At 40.3% G+C, this 15,695-nt stretch overlaps 1 protein-coding gene across 3 annotated transcripts in view; it reads left to right on the top strand.

Annotated features, from left to right (window-relative positions):
- Window positions 1-6,968, top strand: part of spry4 (sprouty homolog 4 (Drosophila)) — a 69,557-nt gene extending 62,589 nt beyond the window's left edge. For 2 of the 3 annotated variants that reach the window (XM_060836907.1, XM_060836905.1), the window contains exon 2: window positions 4,373-6,968. In XM_060836907.1, the coding sequence (XP_060692890.1) occupies window positions 4,415-5,329 (915 nt within the window). In that variant the 5' untranslated portion in view covers window positions 4,373-4,414 and the 3' untranslated portion in view covers window positions 5,330-6,968. Of the gene's footprint in view, window positions 1-2,186; window positions 2,541-4,372 lie in introns of those variants that run through there. The other variant, XM_060836906.1, reaches the window with a different exon arrangement.
- Window positions 6,969-15,695: the final 8,727 nt, after the last annotated feature.

The following is a 15,695-nucleotide window of genomic DNA, read 5'->3' as shown; positions in this document are numbered from 1 at the left end:
ATGAAGCTTGATAGTGACATTATTTTGCCAAGGTGAAAAAATGGAAATTCCCCAGAGTTCATGCCTTCATTCAGAAAAATCTATGCGCCCTACATAGAACTTTTGCAAAATGATTTTGGCAATATGTTTGAATTTCTGGGATGATTAGCAAAACTTTTTTTTCTTTAATAGTTGAGCATTAGTTTTGTTTGTTCCTATCAATAATTCTCATATTAAGTAGGTTGTTTAATGCTTCATATTTATTGTATTATTAGACATTAAGTCTAATGGTATTGGTTTTGCATTACTCCTGATCCGGCCTTTATTTATTACAAACAGCACAACTGAATGATGAGGTTGATAGGTCTATATAGAAAGTTAGATTAGGAATCTTTTAGCTGCCAGTCTGCTTGTACAAGATGAACTGCAATTTCCTTTAACTAATTACTGTGAAACTAGAATATGTTGTCTTTGTCCCCATCTCAAACTCTGCTCCCTAGCCACCGACACTCTGTCTCTACCTGGCAACTCTTTGAGGCTGAACCAGACTGTTTGCAATCTTGGTGTTATATTTGACATAGAGATGAACTTCCTTCCATGCATTCACACCATCATTTCCACTTTTGTCTCACTCTGCCCTGGCCTCAGTTCATCTCTTGCTGAATTCTATGTGCATGTCTTTACTCCACGTAGACTTGAATATTCCTTGCTGACCTTCCGAGTTCTACCCTCTGTAAATTTGAGGCTGCTCAAAACCTCCATTGTCACTGTCTCATTCACTGAAGTGTCCTGCGCTTGGTAATCTCTATTTGCTCTCTGTCAAACAATTGACTTTGTTTTGAAATTCTATCTTTGGTTTCCAGTTCTTCCATGGCCTCCTCCCATTGTGATCTCCTCTGGTTATACAGTTCCACTAGAAATCCTCACATCCTGGTTTGGATTTTCAAATTTTAATCACTCCTTCATTGTTGGATATGCATTAAGATGTGAAAGCTCCAGGCTTCAGAAAACTCTCCATAATTTTCCATTAGCTCTCTATCCTCATTACTACTCTCCTTAAAACTTAGCATCTCGCCTAATATTATTTTATATGGCCTGGTGTCTGACGTTGCTTTGTAGTGCTTCTGTGAAGTGCTGAAGGATATTTAATTTCATTAAAGGTTTTAAGTCACTGCAAGTTGTTGTTGGTCATTGGTGATTGCTGGCGTCCTCACATTCAGTCAAGTTGAATTTCTTGCACTTATGCTTGCCCAAAATTCCTTTCCCTCTTGAAAGATGTATATAAGAAACAAAAACAGAAATTATTGGAGAAACTCAGCAGGTCTGGCAGCAACTGTGGAGTGAGAGACAGAATCAACGATTTTACATTTACGTTAACTCTGTTTTCTTTCAATTGCGGAATGAGAGACAGAATTAACGATTTTATATTAACGTTAACTGTTTTCTCTCAACAAATGCTGCCAGACCTGCTGAGTTTCTCCAGTATAAAAGCAAATTACTGCGGATGCTGGAATCTGAAACCAAAAGAGAAAATGCTGGAAAATCTCAGCAGGATCTGAGCAGCATCTGTAAGGAGAGAAAAGAGCTGACGTTTTGAGTCTAACTGATCCTTTGCCAAAGCTCCAGTAATTTGTCTTATTTTCAGATTTCCATAATTTGCAGTTCTTTATTTTACTTTAAGAACAGAGAAAGACTACAGCAATGAATGCTGCAATACAAAATATGAATGTGCTGTGAACTTCATTGCAATCCTACTGAAACCTCCACTTCAGGTTGTGCTTTAATTGTGGCAGGATGTCGCTGTAAGTCACATCTCTCAGCTTCTCTTATCCATTCTCGAGTTCACAACCTCCTGAGAGAATCTCTCAATGAACGCCGTTCGGACCAATCAGGACGCGCCAGTTACAAGCCCACCGCCACTCGCCCAATCAGCCGTCACCGGATGCGGCATTTCCTCTTCAACTTGCCAATGGGCGGCCGGGCAGACGACCAGTACCCAATAGCAAACTGGCATGCAAATGGAGCCGTGGGAAGCGGAGGCGTGTAGCGCGGGCCGATGGGGGTTGTAGTCCACCGTGACACAACAGCCGGCTAGCTGAATGGGTGGGTAGACTACAACTCCCATGGCGCACCTCGGGGATGTCGCATGCGCAGCGCGTTGACTCTTTCCCATTCATGAGTTTCTGCATTTCACTGGCAGCGGGGCTGATGGACGGGACTGAATTGGAGACTCTGCAGTTTATCAATGATTCATCCACAACCTCCAGTGTGAGCCTGCAAAAGCAACGACTGCATCTGCAATGTCCCCTGGTGGTTACTGCTGTGGTCTGGGGAGTAACTAAGTTTATTTATGCATTGTTTGTACATTCGGTATTGATTTACAACAATATTTAAGGAAAATACTGCCCTACCATCCACTGCCAGCCGTTTTCATTCACAAAATTCGCAGAATCCGCCTGTGTGCGCTCTCAACGCCAAGCTTTGCTGCATTTACAAAGCAGAGCATTCCCCGTTGTACCTGGGTGCAAGCGAAGCTAGTTATCAGTCTTGGGACGTTTAAAGTAAGTATATTTTACTTATCAGCGCTACACATGTAGCCTTTATTAATCAAATTTTCCAATCCTGAGTCCCGACCCTCTTTTTTTTTGCCTATAAATTAGACCAGCGAATCCATCTTCAGTCGTGCACGAATAGCACTAGAATTATTATTTATTACGTTTAGAAATAATTCGTTAAATGTACACTGAATTGTTTTTTATTTGAACAGATTTCAAAGCGCTCTCGCTCGCTGAAAGCCACCGTTGATGAATTTGCAAAGCGCCGATTCTCTTTAAACCTCAATACTATATGTTAAGCATTTCAACAGCAGGGTGAAAGGACACGTACTCGGGCTGTTAATTGGGATAATATGTTGTGGAGGTCTCAATACCGATCTTGTTTGTATTAAATAAATGAAAAACGGAGAATCAAAAGATTGCGGGGTTTAAAAGATCATTTCCGAGTTAATGCTTTAAACAGCGGAGACTGAATTTATTGTGTAAACCCGTCTCTCGCAATTACAAATGAGGGTTATTATGATAATATGCTTCATTGTATCTTTCAATGACTTGAATCGATTATTCAAATTGATGAAAAATACATCCTGGCCTCCCGGAGAGCTGCCAAATGGATCCATTCATTAAACGGCAATTTTATGAATGAAATTCCATTATTGACTGCGCCTGCGATGCAGACTGCCGTCTTCACGGTTGGAATTATAATAGTGAGTGATTCATCCTTCGATCTCAGTGTGCTCGTTTCATTGTATTATTCAGAAATCAAAATATTGTCCTGTTTAGAACATGACCCGTTGTATTTTTTTTCCTGACAAGAGAATGGACAGAAACCTGCCCTTTGTACCTTAGTCATGCTGAAAAGAGGATTTTTAAATTATCAGAATATTGTCTGAATAATTCAGAAGGGAATATATCTAATCTCCTGCTGCACAAGAGCCGTGTTTCAACTGGGGCGTTTTGATTGTCTCTTAGACGCGATTTTCTTTTAAACTGCCTGCATCCTCGGTTTGGCTTTATGCAAGTATTTACACGCCTGTATGTAATGCAAACATTGCTGGAGATTATTGTACGTCTTTTCTGTACAGCAGCCTTGCCCTCTTCCCTGGATTACTGCAGCAAATCTGGTTCATGAATTGGACCTGATAGTCACCACCTATATTGTGAACGAACAGCAGAATATTCAAAGAATAAGAATGATGGCAAAAAAAAATACAATTACCAAGGTTGATCTCTGGCCTGAAACGTTCTCTTGATAATCTATCGATATAATTGAAATACAGTCGAACGGAAAATTTGAGCTTTTGGGACAGGATTATTTCTTTAAAACAATAAATAATTTTCAAGGGCAGTTAGTTCTTTTATCCAAAGTTTTCCCTTTCTCAGGCCTGTTTTTGTTTTGGAGAGGTTAGTTGTTATAACTTCGCTGATCTATAAGGGAACACAACAAACTAAACGATAATGAAACAGAATGCGAGTTGTATCTAAATCCATATTAATGTTCAGGACTGGTGGCTTAGTCTGATTGACACTATTAAGGTTCCCACCTTTGAAGGACATGTGACCTCGACAACAAATAGATGAGAACTGGGGAAGATTTGGTAAATAAATCTTCGAGCCATCAGACGAACAGTTCAGCTCCGTGAGGAGTCTGTGACCTCTCTAGATCCCCTCAAAACTGGCCAAGCTTCACTGGTTATAGTTGAGTTCCTTGCTCAGGTCAGGTGCACTGCTTTGAGAGTGATGTTTGGCCAGGTTTTGGCTCAACATTACAGCATCTCTTTTCTCTCTCTCTCTCTCTTTAAATACCTGATTTCTGTTTTGATTTTTGTTGTTGACAGGCACCGGAAATCTGATTAACGATCAAAGAAGACCGAGTCTAAATGGAGCGCCGGGTCTCTCTGGGCGGGAATGCAGGAAATCCCGCTTCTGTGTTCCAACCCTTTCTGGATGGCCGCTTACCTTGCGGGAGGTTACAGCACACGCCCATCTTCCCCATGGACCAAATGAAGCCGAGCCGCCTGGAAAACGACTACGTGGAGAACCCTGTGGCCAGCCAGCCCTGCAGGAATCCCAGCCCCCAGAGCAGGCCGGGCCAGCCTCCAGAATCAACAGCGCCCAGCCCCCGGGAGCCGGCCTGTCAGCACCCCGCCACACCCTGGGCACCTGCGACCGGGCGACCCAGCTCCATCAGCAGCAGCAGCAGCACCTCCTCGGACCAGCGGCTCCTGGACCACGCGGCGCCGCCTCCCGTGGCCGAGCAGCAGGGCTGCCCCAGGGCGGTCCGCTCACAGCCCAAGTCACCCCTCGGCAGCAAAAGTGTCGACCTGAAGGAGACGCCCCGCCGCCAGGAGAACGCCAAGCACATGGTGTTGTGCGAGGGCTGCGGGAAGTGCAGGTGTAACCAGTGCGTGTCCCCCAGGACTCTGCCCTTCTGTTGGGTTTGCAGCCAGAGGTGCCTCTGCTCCCCACAGAAAGTTGTCAACTATGCTACCTGCATGTGTCTGGTAACAGGGATTTTCTACCATTGCACCAATGACGATGATGAGAGATCCTGTGCTGACCATCCCTGCTCCTGTTCTCACTCTAACTGTGGTGCCCGCTGGTGTTGTATGGGGGCCATGTCGGTGTTCCTGCCCTGTTTGCTGTGCTATCTGCCAGCCACTGGGTGCGTCAAACTCTCCCAAAAGTTTTACGACACTCTCAGCCGCCCAGGATGCCGCTGCAAGAACTCCAACAGTGTGTACTGCAAGGTCCCAGAGGTGTCAGTCTGCAGTGGGGAGAAGCCGCCCTCCTGATGCGAGAGGGCCTGTGAGGTGGGGATGGGTGGGGGTGAAATGTGATGTGGTTAATGGGACAGTAAATCACATCTGTACTTTTCCAGTTCAGTCTTTGCTGCCAGTTCCTGCTTTCAAAAGAATTACATGGTCTGTAGAGTAGTGAGTGGGCAAAACCTTACTGTCTTTCTGAAATGGGCATAATATATAATTAAAAGAAACTTTCAAGGAGCAGTTAAATGTGAGGGTTTTGCAAAGCTCTTTAGAAATCTATGCCTTTGTTGTCAACATTTGGAATATGTTCTATCCAAAAAACGAAGGGTTTCATTTTCTTGGGAGAGTGGGATAGGTAGGAGTCCTAATTCTAAGCAGTCGAAGTCATTACCTCGAAATTCCACCATGTAGTACATATTGGTTGCCATTATTCTGATAGAATTAGCAATAGGCCAGAAATCAAACATGCTTCACAGTTTTGGCTTTTATTTGAAGTGCCACACAGAATTTAACGAGGTATATTTTATGGCTAAAGAGTTTCATTACTGTCACTGCCTATACTGAGACTTTTTTTTGAAATATGATCAATAGTGATTATTCCTTTAAACTTCTTAAATGGCATAATTTGCTTTTAAGGTGGTATTTAAAGTCTTGATCCATGCTGTGCCGAAAAGCTCTGTGAGGAAATGGCATGTTACTCAAAGTAAAGCACATCGTAATCACTGCAAAGTTCAGTGTAATAACTTGACAGACATTGGTACTACGGGCCAAAGACATATTATAATTTTACTAGACACTTTAGATTAGAATCTTGAAAAAATACAATGAAGTATTTTCAATGTTCTTGGAAAGGTTGCCCAAACTCTACTCCACAGATTCTTTAACCTTCAAATTAAAGCATCAAATGTGTTAACTCTGTCTGATTTCATGCAACAGAATGTAATTTTCTGAATGCTAGAAAGGCTCTACAGTTGATTGTTTCTGTGTATGTTATGCGTCTGCAACAAAATTTTGCATTGCCTTCCCGGTCCCGATTAAACCTGGTTTCTTGGTCTCTGCATCACAAGAGTTTCTTAGCACATCAACAGTACCAGTGGTAAATGGGATTATTTTATGAGGAGTGAGAGAACTTTGTATTTCATCAGTGAGCATGATTAGATGAAAATGACTCTTTTTCAACTAAAATTTACAACAAAAATAATTACTGGGTCAGCATTTTAAGAAACTAATTCTATTAGATATAAAATTGATAATTTACAATTATTACCATGGCTCTATATGTAGAGATATATAAAAGGAGGGAGAAAAGGCTCATGTTGTCTTTGCATTATTAAATTCTTTACAACTACAGTATGTGAGTGTAGGCAATTAAGTTTGTATGTTCAAAGCCGTGTGGAGTCCTGTAGCCTAACCATTCAGCTCTGAAGAAGTGCTGTGATGGGAGTAAGAATCGGCAATATCTGCATCAATTAACTGAGGCAAGCTCTGTAAGATCTTATAAGAAACAAACCAAGAGGACTGATGAAAGCATATGATAATAAGAGTTGTAAGAATTAGAAGTGTATTAATTGCAATATTTATAACAAAGAAAATAAAATATTTCTTCCCTAGCCTGCCTTGATATAAATATCATCAATCCTTGACCTTCTTGTGTATTATCCACAAGAGCATTATGTTCCAAAATAATAAAATGAGTATTTTTGAATGAAACATAAAAATACTAACTAATTTATGAAATGAGAATTTTTTTGAAAAAGTTTTAAACCTTCAGCAATTTTAACATTTACTGGATGGTAAAAGTGCATCAGAGCAACTATTTGGCGATAATTATTTTCACATAGAGAAACTCTTGACCAATCGATGGCAATATTTATTCTCCTTAGAAAACCACAGTCATTGGGATGAAACTGAGCAATGATTTGAAACTGAGAGTACTACAGGTTCATGAAACTTTTGATTATGTAGTGTACAAGGATTGAAATGCAGATGTGTTTTTTTGGAGAATTATAATATGTATTTTTAACAGTTCTGACATCATAGCTTTATGATGATTATTTATTGAGAATCTCTATGAATGCATCTTAAAATGTTAATGAAGTTGGTTAACTTGTGAGCATCTCAATCCTTCTTCCAATTCTTTTTGATATTGTTGGAAACTGAAGCAAATCCAATATTTGCAATATCTGATGTGATGTGATTGCCCACAGGGGGTAGAACTCCTGTTGCCAGTCCAGCATGACTAATGGAAACCGGATGTTCAGAGCCAATCAGAATAGTGATTAGTGAGAGGATGAAAATATCTTCAACGAGGGTGCACTTACTGCTGTTCTCACTCAACAAGGAAATTTATAGATGCAGTGTTAATCCTGAGTTCTACTACATGCTGGAAAGAAAGACAGTGCAGTATCTCAGTGCTGAACCTGAATGTTGACAGAACAAAACAGACAGTCTGAATGCATGATGTGAAATGACAGTTTCAGTAGATTTTCTGTAGACAAGTCACAGAAAAGTGCTTTGCCTCTTTGTTGATTTCATTTATCCAAAACTAACGGCCTGTTGTAATTCCATTCACAAAGGGTAAATGTGTATTGTGCGATGTTTTCTTTGACAAGGAATATAGCTTGGGTGGTTCTGGCAGGGGGAGTGTGGGGGAGAGGCACACATTGTTGATGAAGAGGTGGTGCTGGGGAGAGGCTGAAGGATAATTTTTCCCCTATCTTATCCTCCACATACATGTCTTCCTTCTGCCCCAGTCATCCCTAATATGTAAGTATAGTGATACCACAAACCCAAGTTGAGCCAGGTTGAGGTGCTGTATTGTGCATGTGCCTGCCAGTGACATCTGAAACATAGTTTCGGCAAGTTTTAATTCTAAAATGCTCATTCTTGTTATCAAATCTCTCCATTGCTTTGCTCCTATCTTCTTTTGTATTCTCCTCTAGTCATGCAACCCTCAGTTATGTTCCATTTCCATCCTCTTGAACATCTCTACTTTAATTGCACCATCATTGATGTCTGTGCCTTCAGCTGCCAAGCACCTAAGTTCGGAAGTTTGCTTTATAAACTTCTCCACCTCCATTTACTCCTTTAAGACACTCCTTAAAACCTACCTCTTACATGGTTCAGCATCAAGTTTTGCTCGATAAAGCTCCTGTAAAGTGCTTTGAGCCATTTTACTACATCAGAGGCCCTAAATAAGTAAAAAATGTTATTATTTCTAGATTTCTTTTTAATGTAAAATGGAAACTGAATGTAGGCACTTGTGTTGAATTGTATTTTTTTATCTGCTTAGTTCAGTTTGAGGTTGCCCTTCCCTCATATGTGTTGCTGTTTGTAAGTGTACACTTAAGGCCAGTAGAGCCATTAACATATTGCTCCATTCTGTTGAATGCAACATGCAGTTGTGGACCCTGTGCAAGTTCCATGTGCTGTAAATACAGGAGGTCTAAAGGCAGGTGACATTGCTTGAAATTCATGTCATTGGTTGAGAAGTTCTGCTCAAAGTCATGTAGTGTAGCGGGTGTCTTCATGGTCCAGTGATTCACATACTGCGATCTCTCTCTCTCACTCTCACTCTCACTCTCACTCTCACTCTCACTCTCACACACACACACACACACACACACACAAACTCTGACAAGGGAAGGAATTGACTGACCAGACCTGAAAACCAATTAGGAGTCTGTGTTTCCATATGCTTGTGTCACCACAACATCATTGAACTATGAGGGCAGAACTCAGGTCGCTTTATCGTGACCTTTCTATCAACAAAGAAATGAGAGGGGTGGCAGGCATGCACAAGATTCTTAATATGCAAAGCATGTATGACCTATTATCTACAGCAATATCTGCAGGTTTCCCTAACTGTCAGTTGTGATAATTTGATGGAAACATGGGTTTAACGAACAAAGGTAGAAGCCCTTCACAAGGTGATGTGAAAACAACACTCCAAACTGTTGGCTCAGGACACAATCTGGAAGTGCCTATGTTTGATGTTGATTGAAGGCTAATCAATCACCTAATTAAAGATTCTATGCCACCCTCTGTCCTGACCTAAACATCTCTACTTGGAAGAGATACTGCTGGAGGGCATAGATCTATACCGCAGCATACATCAATGTAGGAAAAATATAGCTTATCAAGATAGTAAAGAAAGTCGTAAAAAATTGCGCTAATCCCTTTCTGTAATATCATGATCAAAATTTGTGAAGATGCTTTTACTGTGCCACCAAAGTGATCCAATTGCATAAGCAAGAGAGAGAACAAGGGAAAGGAGGAGTCAGAATTATTATACCTCCCTGCTGAATTCCAGAAAAATCCAACCAAGTTGGCACCTATCAAAATCTCCATTTGTGTGGTACTCTTTTTAAGACACAACTTGAGTAATTGTGAACTTCATTGAAATTCATGCTATCAATACCAGTCATTACAATTTCCTGTTCATGTTTAACTTGGCACCTTTGTGTTAACATGAAAAGCTGTGTAGAGTTCTGTTTCTGATTCTGTTGGAAAAGGGTTCTTGTAAGAATATTTATTTGAAGGTTCTATTTTATAGTATTTATTTTAGAATTTCTGTGAGATTTCCTTGATTGTGTAAAATAAGGGGAAAAAAGTGATGTATGTATGAATCAGAAAAAAAATATATTGATGATAAAAAAATGCTTTGGTCTTGCAAGAATTTTTTTGTTGTTGTTCTTCCACATTGTACATTAGAATGATCTTGTATTAGTCTAAGCTTTCTTCAGTGGCATTCATAGATAAATATGTTTCAAGGAAAGGGAAATAATGGCCTTAGGCATCATCCTTGGCCCCCTGAGTTAGCTAAACTCAGCATGTTTGGTACAACAGAAACCTATTACACTCCTGGGCTAAGAAAGGGAAATTGACCAGGTTCAAGTATTGGATGAGTATAGATGGGCCTTTACTTTATAGAATTTTCCCTCTAACGTTTGTGAGATATGGGCATGGCCAACACTCATTGCCCATCCTTAAACTGATTAGATTATTCAGGGGCAATTATGAACCAACCACACTGATCTGGAGACACATAAAGACCAAGCAATGGAAGAACCACAAATCTCCTTCTCTAAAGGATATTTAACGAACCACAGATTTTACAACCGTTTGATAGATTTGTGATCAATATTAGTGATACTTGCCTTTTATTCCAGATTTATTTCCTATAAATTAATTTAAATGCCTCAGGTGTTGTAGTGGTATTTTAAACTCTTGCCTCCAGGTCACTTGTCAAATATCTGGATTACTCATGCAGTCACCTTACAAAGCTACTGTACCCTTTGTTGAGGTAGTGGGATGCTGCAACTGTTCCCAATGCTGAAAAGTGGCAGACAATTTTTCTGTCTTATGTTTGCTCAGTGACTCCCATTAAGAATAAGTGCATTACATCTTGACATCTAGGAAGGACATGATCAGACCATGCAGGGATATCCTTAAAAGCAAATTATTTGTAGCAAATTACCCCTGAGGTTCACCATGGAAGAATTGTGGCTTGTATGGGATGATGTACTTGGCTGACACATGTAAAGCAGAACCCCAACATGAATTGATCAATTCAGGAGATGAGGGGCAGAGCTGTTGGATCAACTGACCTTTTCCTGTCTTTCAATTTTGCATATTCAACAGTGGATTAGAGAGATACCAACAAAAATCTAAAAGGTCTCATGGTCATGAAACTGTTTTGACCTAATCAATAACATTTGCATTTTGAAGTGCAGTACAATTTTCTACAAACACCTCAATATATAGGAAATATCAATAATTTTGTCAAAAAAAGGACTATGATACTGATTCAGATTTAATTTAAAATCATTGCATTCTGTAATTGCTTCAGTTGCCAACCACAGTTCATTCGGTGGCGCTCTGGCCTGTGCAACAAGATTTCGAGTTTTTTTGAAATTAGATTAGATTAGATTACTTACAGTGTGGAAACAGGCCCTTCGGCCCAACAAGTCCACACCGACCCGCTGAAACGCAACCCACCCATGCCTCTACATTTACCCCTTACCTAACACTACAGGCAATTTAGCATGACCAATTCACCTAACCCGCACATCTTTGGACTGTGGGAGGAAACCGGAGCACCCGGAGGAAACCCACGCAGACACGGGGAGAATGTGCAAACTCCACACAGTCAGTCACCTGAGGCGGGAATTGAACCCAGGTCTCTGGCGCTGTGAGGCAGCAGTGCTAACCACTGTGCCACCGTGCCGTTCCTCTCCAGAACTTGAACATAAACATCAAAGTGGTACTACTGGAGGTATAGTCTTTCAAATGACACTTTAAAGCAAGGTATTTATCTGCTCTTCATATGTAAAAGATCTCGTGGCATTATATTAAAGAAGAGCAGTAGCGTTATCATGACAATATTTAACCCTCAACCAGCATCACAAAAATGTCACTACCACATTGTACTTTGTGTAGTAATTGGGTTTCCAAGTTTCCGACATAACATCAATGACGACTTCACTAGTGCTTTGGTACAATCTGTGGTTGTGAGAGGTGCTAGATAAATGCATTGCTTTTTTTGCCATTTCCTGAAAGAGGACCAGAAGTCCGAAAAGCAACAGTGATGCAATGGTCATGATATAATTTATATTTTTTCTAACTCAGCCTTGCGCCTACCTTTTCCAGCCTACATACTAATGGTAGGATCTATTCACTGCTGGTCGCAGAAAGCTGCATTCTGTTCCACAATGACATACAATCATTCCGTTAGCAAATATGTGAGTTAAATACCTATTGAAGTGATGTCAGTCAGATTACCTAATGTGTGACAAGACACAAAAGGGGCAACAAGGTAGCTCAATGGTTGGCACTGCTGCCTGTCAGAGCCAAGACCTGGATGTGCTTCCAGCCTTGGGTGACTGTCTGTGGGGGTGGGGGGTGCGGTGGGTGGGGTTGCACATTCTTCCCTTTTCTGCCTGGGTTTTCTCCAGGTCCAAAAATGTGCAAGTTAGGTGGATTAGCCATGGGAGAGGCAGGGTTACACAGATAAGGTAGACAGATGGGCCTAGTTAGGGTGCTCTTCAGAGGGTCAGTATGGACTTGATGGCAAATGGCCAGCTTCTGCGCTGCTGGGATTCTATGATACCGTGCACTATAGAACTGTTTTCTGGAAGCCCCAAAGTCCCAACTATAACCAAATACACTTGGACCTCTTTCTCTCTTCCTCAAAATATTAATAGATGGCCAAATTTTTGTGAGAAAACATCCTTGACTGGCTTCCTTCAGGCTTAGATCAGAGTGGTGCTGGAAAAGCACAGCAGGTCAGACAGTGTCTGAGGAACAGGGAAATCGACGTTTCGGGCAAAAACCCTTCAACAGGAAGGGCTCGTGCCTGAAACGTCGATTTTCCTGCTCCTCAGATGCTGCCTGACCTGCTGTGCTTTTCCAACACCACTCTGATCTAAACTCTGGTTTCCAGCATCTGCAGTCCTCACTTTTGCCTAGTTGATTCCTTCAGGCTTATATAAGGCAACAGGTTAACAGTAGATCTTGGTCTGCAGAACAAAGCCAAATGCCGAAACTTTGCTGAACTATTCTAAACCTATAAACCCCAAATTCCCTAGTGTGGATTCAACTGTTGACTATCCTAACAGAACAATATGTCTTTTGCATTGCATTACAATGGCTCCTCAAAAACACATGTCTATGTATTATTCATAAAATTAAAGAAAATGAATAATTTTGCTTTGGAAATACTATTGCGAGAATTGTATCAATGCTTATGAGGGTGGGGGTAGTCAAAATAAGTTTATTTTTATAGGGTGCGGCAGTAAGAGATTAATGACTGAATTGGCTCACTAAGCACCTGTAACGAAAAGCAAAGTTACAATTGTAAACCAGCTTAAAATAAGTAGTGTTATATAATGTGCTTAAAATAAGTAGTTCTGTCAATATAATTGTGGAGAGTCAATGCATTAGCCCTGAGTATAACATGTCAAAATATAAAACAGTTTAAAATGGGGAAGTTTGCTAGAGGCGGTGGAAGTATGGTTATGTTCATCATTGTAAGTAAGTGCGGTATTGTTTTCAAATCAAGGTTCAGAGTTGAATAAGGGTAACTTCAAAAAATCCTGTTTTATTTTACTAGGTTTTTCCAACAGATTAACATGGTGAACTTGCCAAGTTTATTTTGAGGTCACAGGTGGTAATCTTTTGGTGTAAAATACAAGCAATTTGTACTGATTTCTGGACTGAGATTTTGCACCTAATCTTCTTGACGTCTGCCATATTGATCCTCAATGTATGTTGGTGTAACAGACCACTGCCTGAAATAAATATTGGGTTAATTTAATATTCTTCATTCATGGAATGTAAGTGCGAATGGCGAAGAGGGGTTCTCCAGCAGTTTCTGATCCCACTATCAAATTCATGTCAGAGCTAATGGAGGAATATGCCATGGAATCTCCAATTAAGTTTTCCAGTTCTACCTGAATGGATTAGACAGGGTTCAGTGGGAGATGGAAAAGGTGTGACCATAAACCCAGCCATTGTACCCAAACCTGTCAGTTCGCATGTGTCTCCAACAGCATTCCTTTTAAAAGTCTGCTCAATGTAAAAGGACAGTGACAAAGTTATGGCACAAGACAGCAAAGTACTTCTTACTGTTATGTTTCAATTTATGGTCACTTTGTGGCAATTCAGTGAAACTTCTCTCACTAGTCTAAATGCTACAAAAGACAAATAGTTTTTCACAAATGTATACCATTTTATGATATACAATAATAAATTACTGTAACAACATGTAATTTAGTCAGACACCAATTGAGTGTGTTTCAGAATCAATCTTTGCTTAAGTGCTAAGCTAGTGGGAAGGGAAGCTACTGTAATTAATCGAAATGCCCATGCATTAAGGATAGAAAAAAAGTTGTCAGTGCTTCTGATTACTAAATTATTGCATCCTGGTGGAAATTATATGTGCATGGAGAACAATCAGAATAAGATTGGGTTCTAACATGGCATCTTCAAGTTCCAAATGATTTTTACATTTAATTCCCTAAATGTGGAAACAGACCCTTTGGCCCAACAAGTCCACACTAACCCTCCAAAGAGTAACTCACCCATCCTGACTAATGCACTTAACACGATGGGCAATTTAACTTGGCCAATTCAGCTGACCTGCACATCTTTGGACGGTGGGAGGAAATCCATGCAGACATGGGAAGAATGTGCAAACTCCATGCAGACAGTCACTGGTTGGGATTTAACCTGGGTCCCTGGTGCTGTGAGGTAACAGTGCTAACCACTGAGCCACCGTTTGAGGTTGGTCACTGCTAATATGAGAAACTTTGCCATCTGAGCAACATCTAGCAGCACTTGAGGAACCACGCCTTGGAGTACGTTATTGCCTTTGGCAGCTGGCATTAGAAAGGGAATATATTGGAAGAATACAAAATATTTTTGATTGATGTAAATCATTGCACAGAGGTTTTAAGCCAAAATTATTTGCAGGAAGTTCAACCATGTAGAGTATGTAGGGTGATGATTCATTGCATAGGAAGTAATTCTGAGACAATTCTTTCAACTTAGGGGAAAGAACCACTGAGACAAAGCTATTGACTTAAACCATCCTTTTGAGTTTCGCAGCTGCCACATATTGAAACTTGCATCTGTATGTATTTTTATAGCTGCCAAGGAAGTTCACATCTCACAGAGTTATTTATGTTAATTTCCTCTTAAACAGGAATAAACTGCATAAAGTAAGAATATCCCAGTTTGCGTAAAACACATTCAGGGTACAAATTGATACAGGATGTATAGAATATCCCAGCAATGACTCCATTTCAGTCACAGTGGAAGAACAATGAGATTCCATCAGCATGTTTGCAACAATCTATTCATACTATAGAAGATATTTTAAACTCTCTTAACAAAGTGAAGCAGTTTGTCATTTCTCAAACTGAGGAGGCCTTGAAGTAATGGGTAGTTACAAAAAATGAAGGAAATCTTGGGATATTGATGAGTTAAATACTACCCCAAGTTATTGAGGACTGACTTCAGCTAGGGCAATAGCTGGAATGTGCTATAACTAGATTCCAGACAACATTCCTCAACATATTACAGTTCGAGATGGTGCACTGCAAATCATTAAGCTCCCCAGGTGAGGGGGATGAACTAGCTCCCCTTCTTTATTTGCCCACCCCTTGGTTAGTCACAACATGGTTAATTTATAAAGGACTTTTCCCTGGTGGATATCTTTTTCCCCTGACTGAATAAATTGATGTTTAAGAAATCAATATAAGTCAATATAATTGATTTAATGTATGAGTGTGTTTATTAGTTACTAAACATAGAAGAAATAATAATGTGGCACACATACACATGATTAGGAATAAGAAGTGATCCCAAAAATAGGAAAAATGTTAATGAA

The sequence above is a fragment of the Hemiscyllium ocellatum genome, chromosome 16 (genome assembly GCF_020745735.1).
Source record: "Hemiscyllium ocellatum isolate sHemOce1 chromosome 16, sHemOce1.pat.X.cur, whole genome shotgun sequence".
Classification (NCBI taxonomy): domain Eukaryota; kingdom Metazoa; phylum Chordata; class Chondrichthyes; order Orectolobiformes; family Hemiscylliidae; genus Hemiscyllium; species Hemiscyllium ocellatum.
Note: the sequence above shows the minus strand (reverse complement) of the source record. Positions and strands in the feature narration are given on the sequence as shown.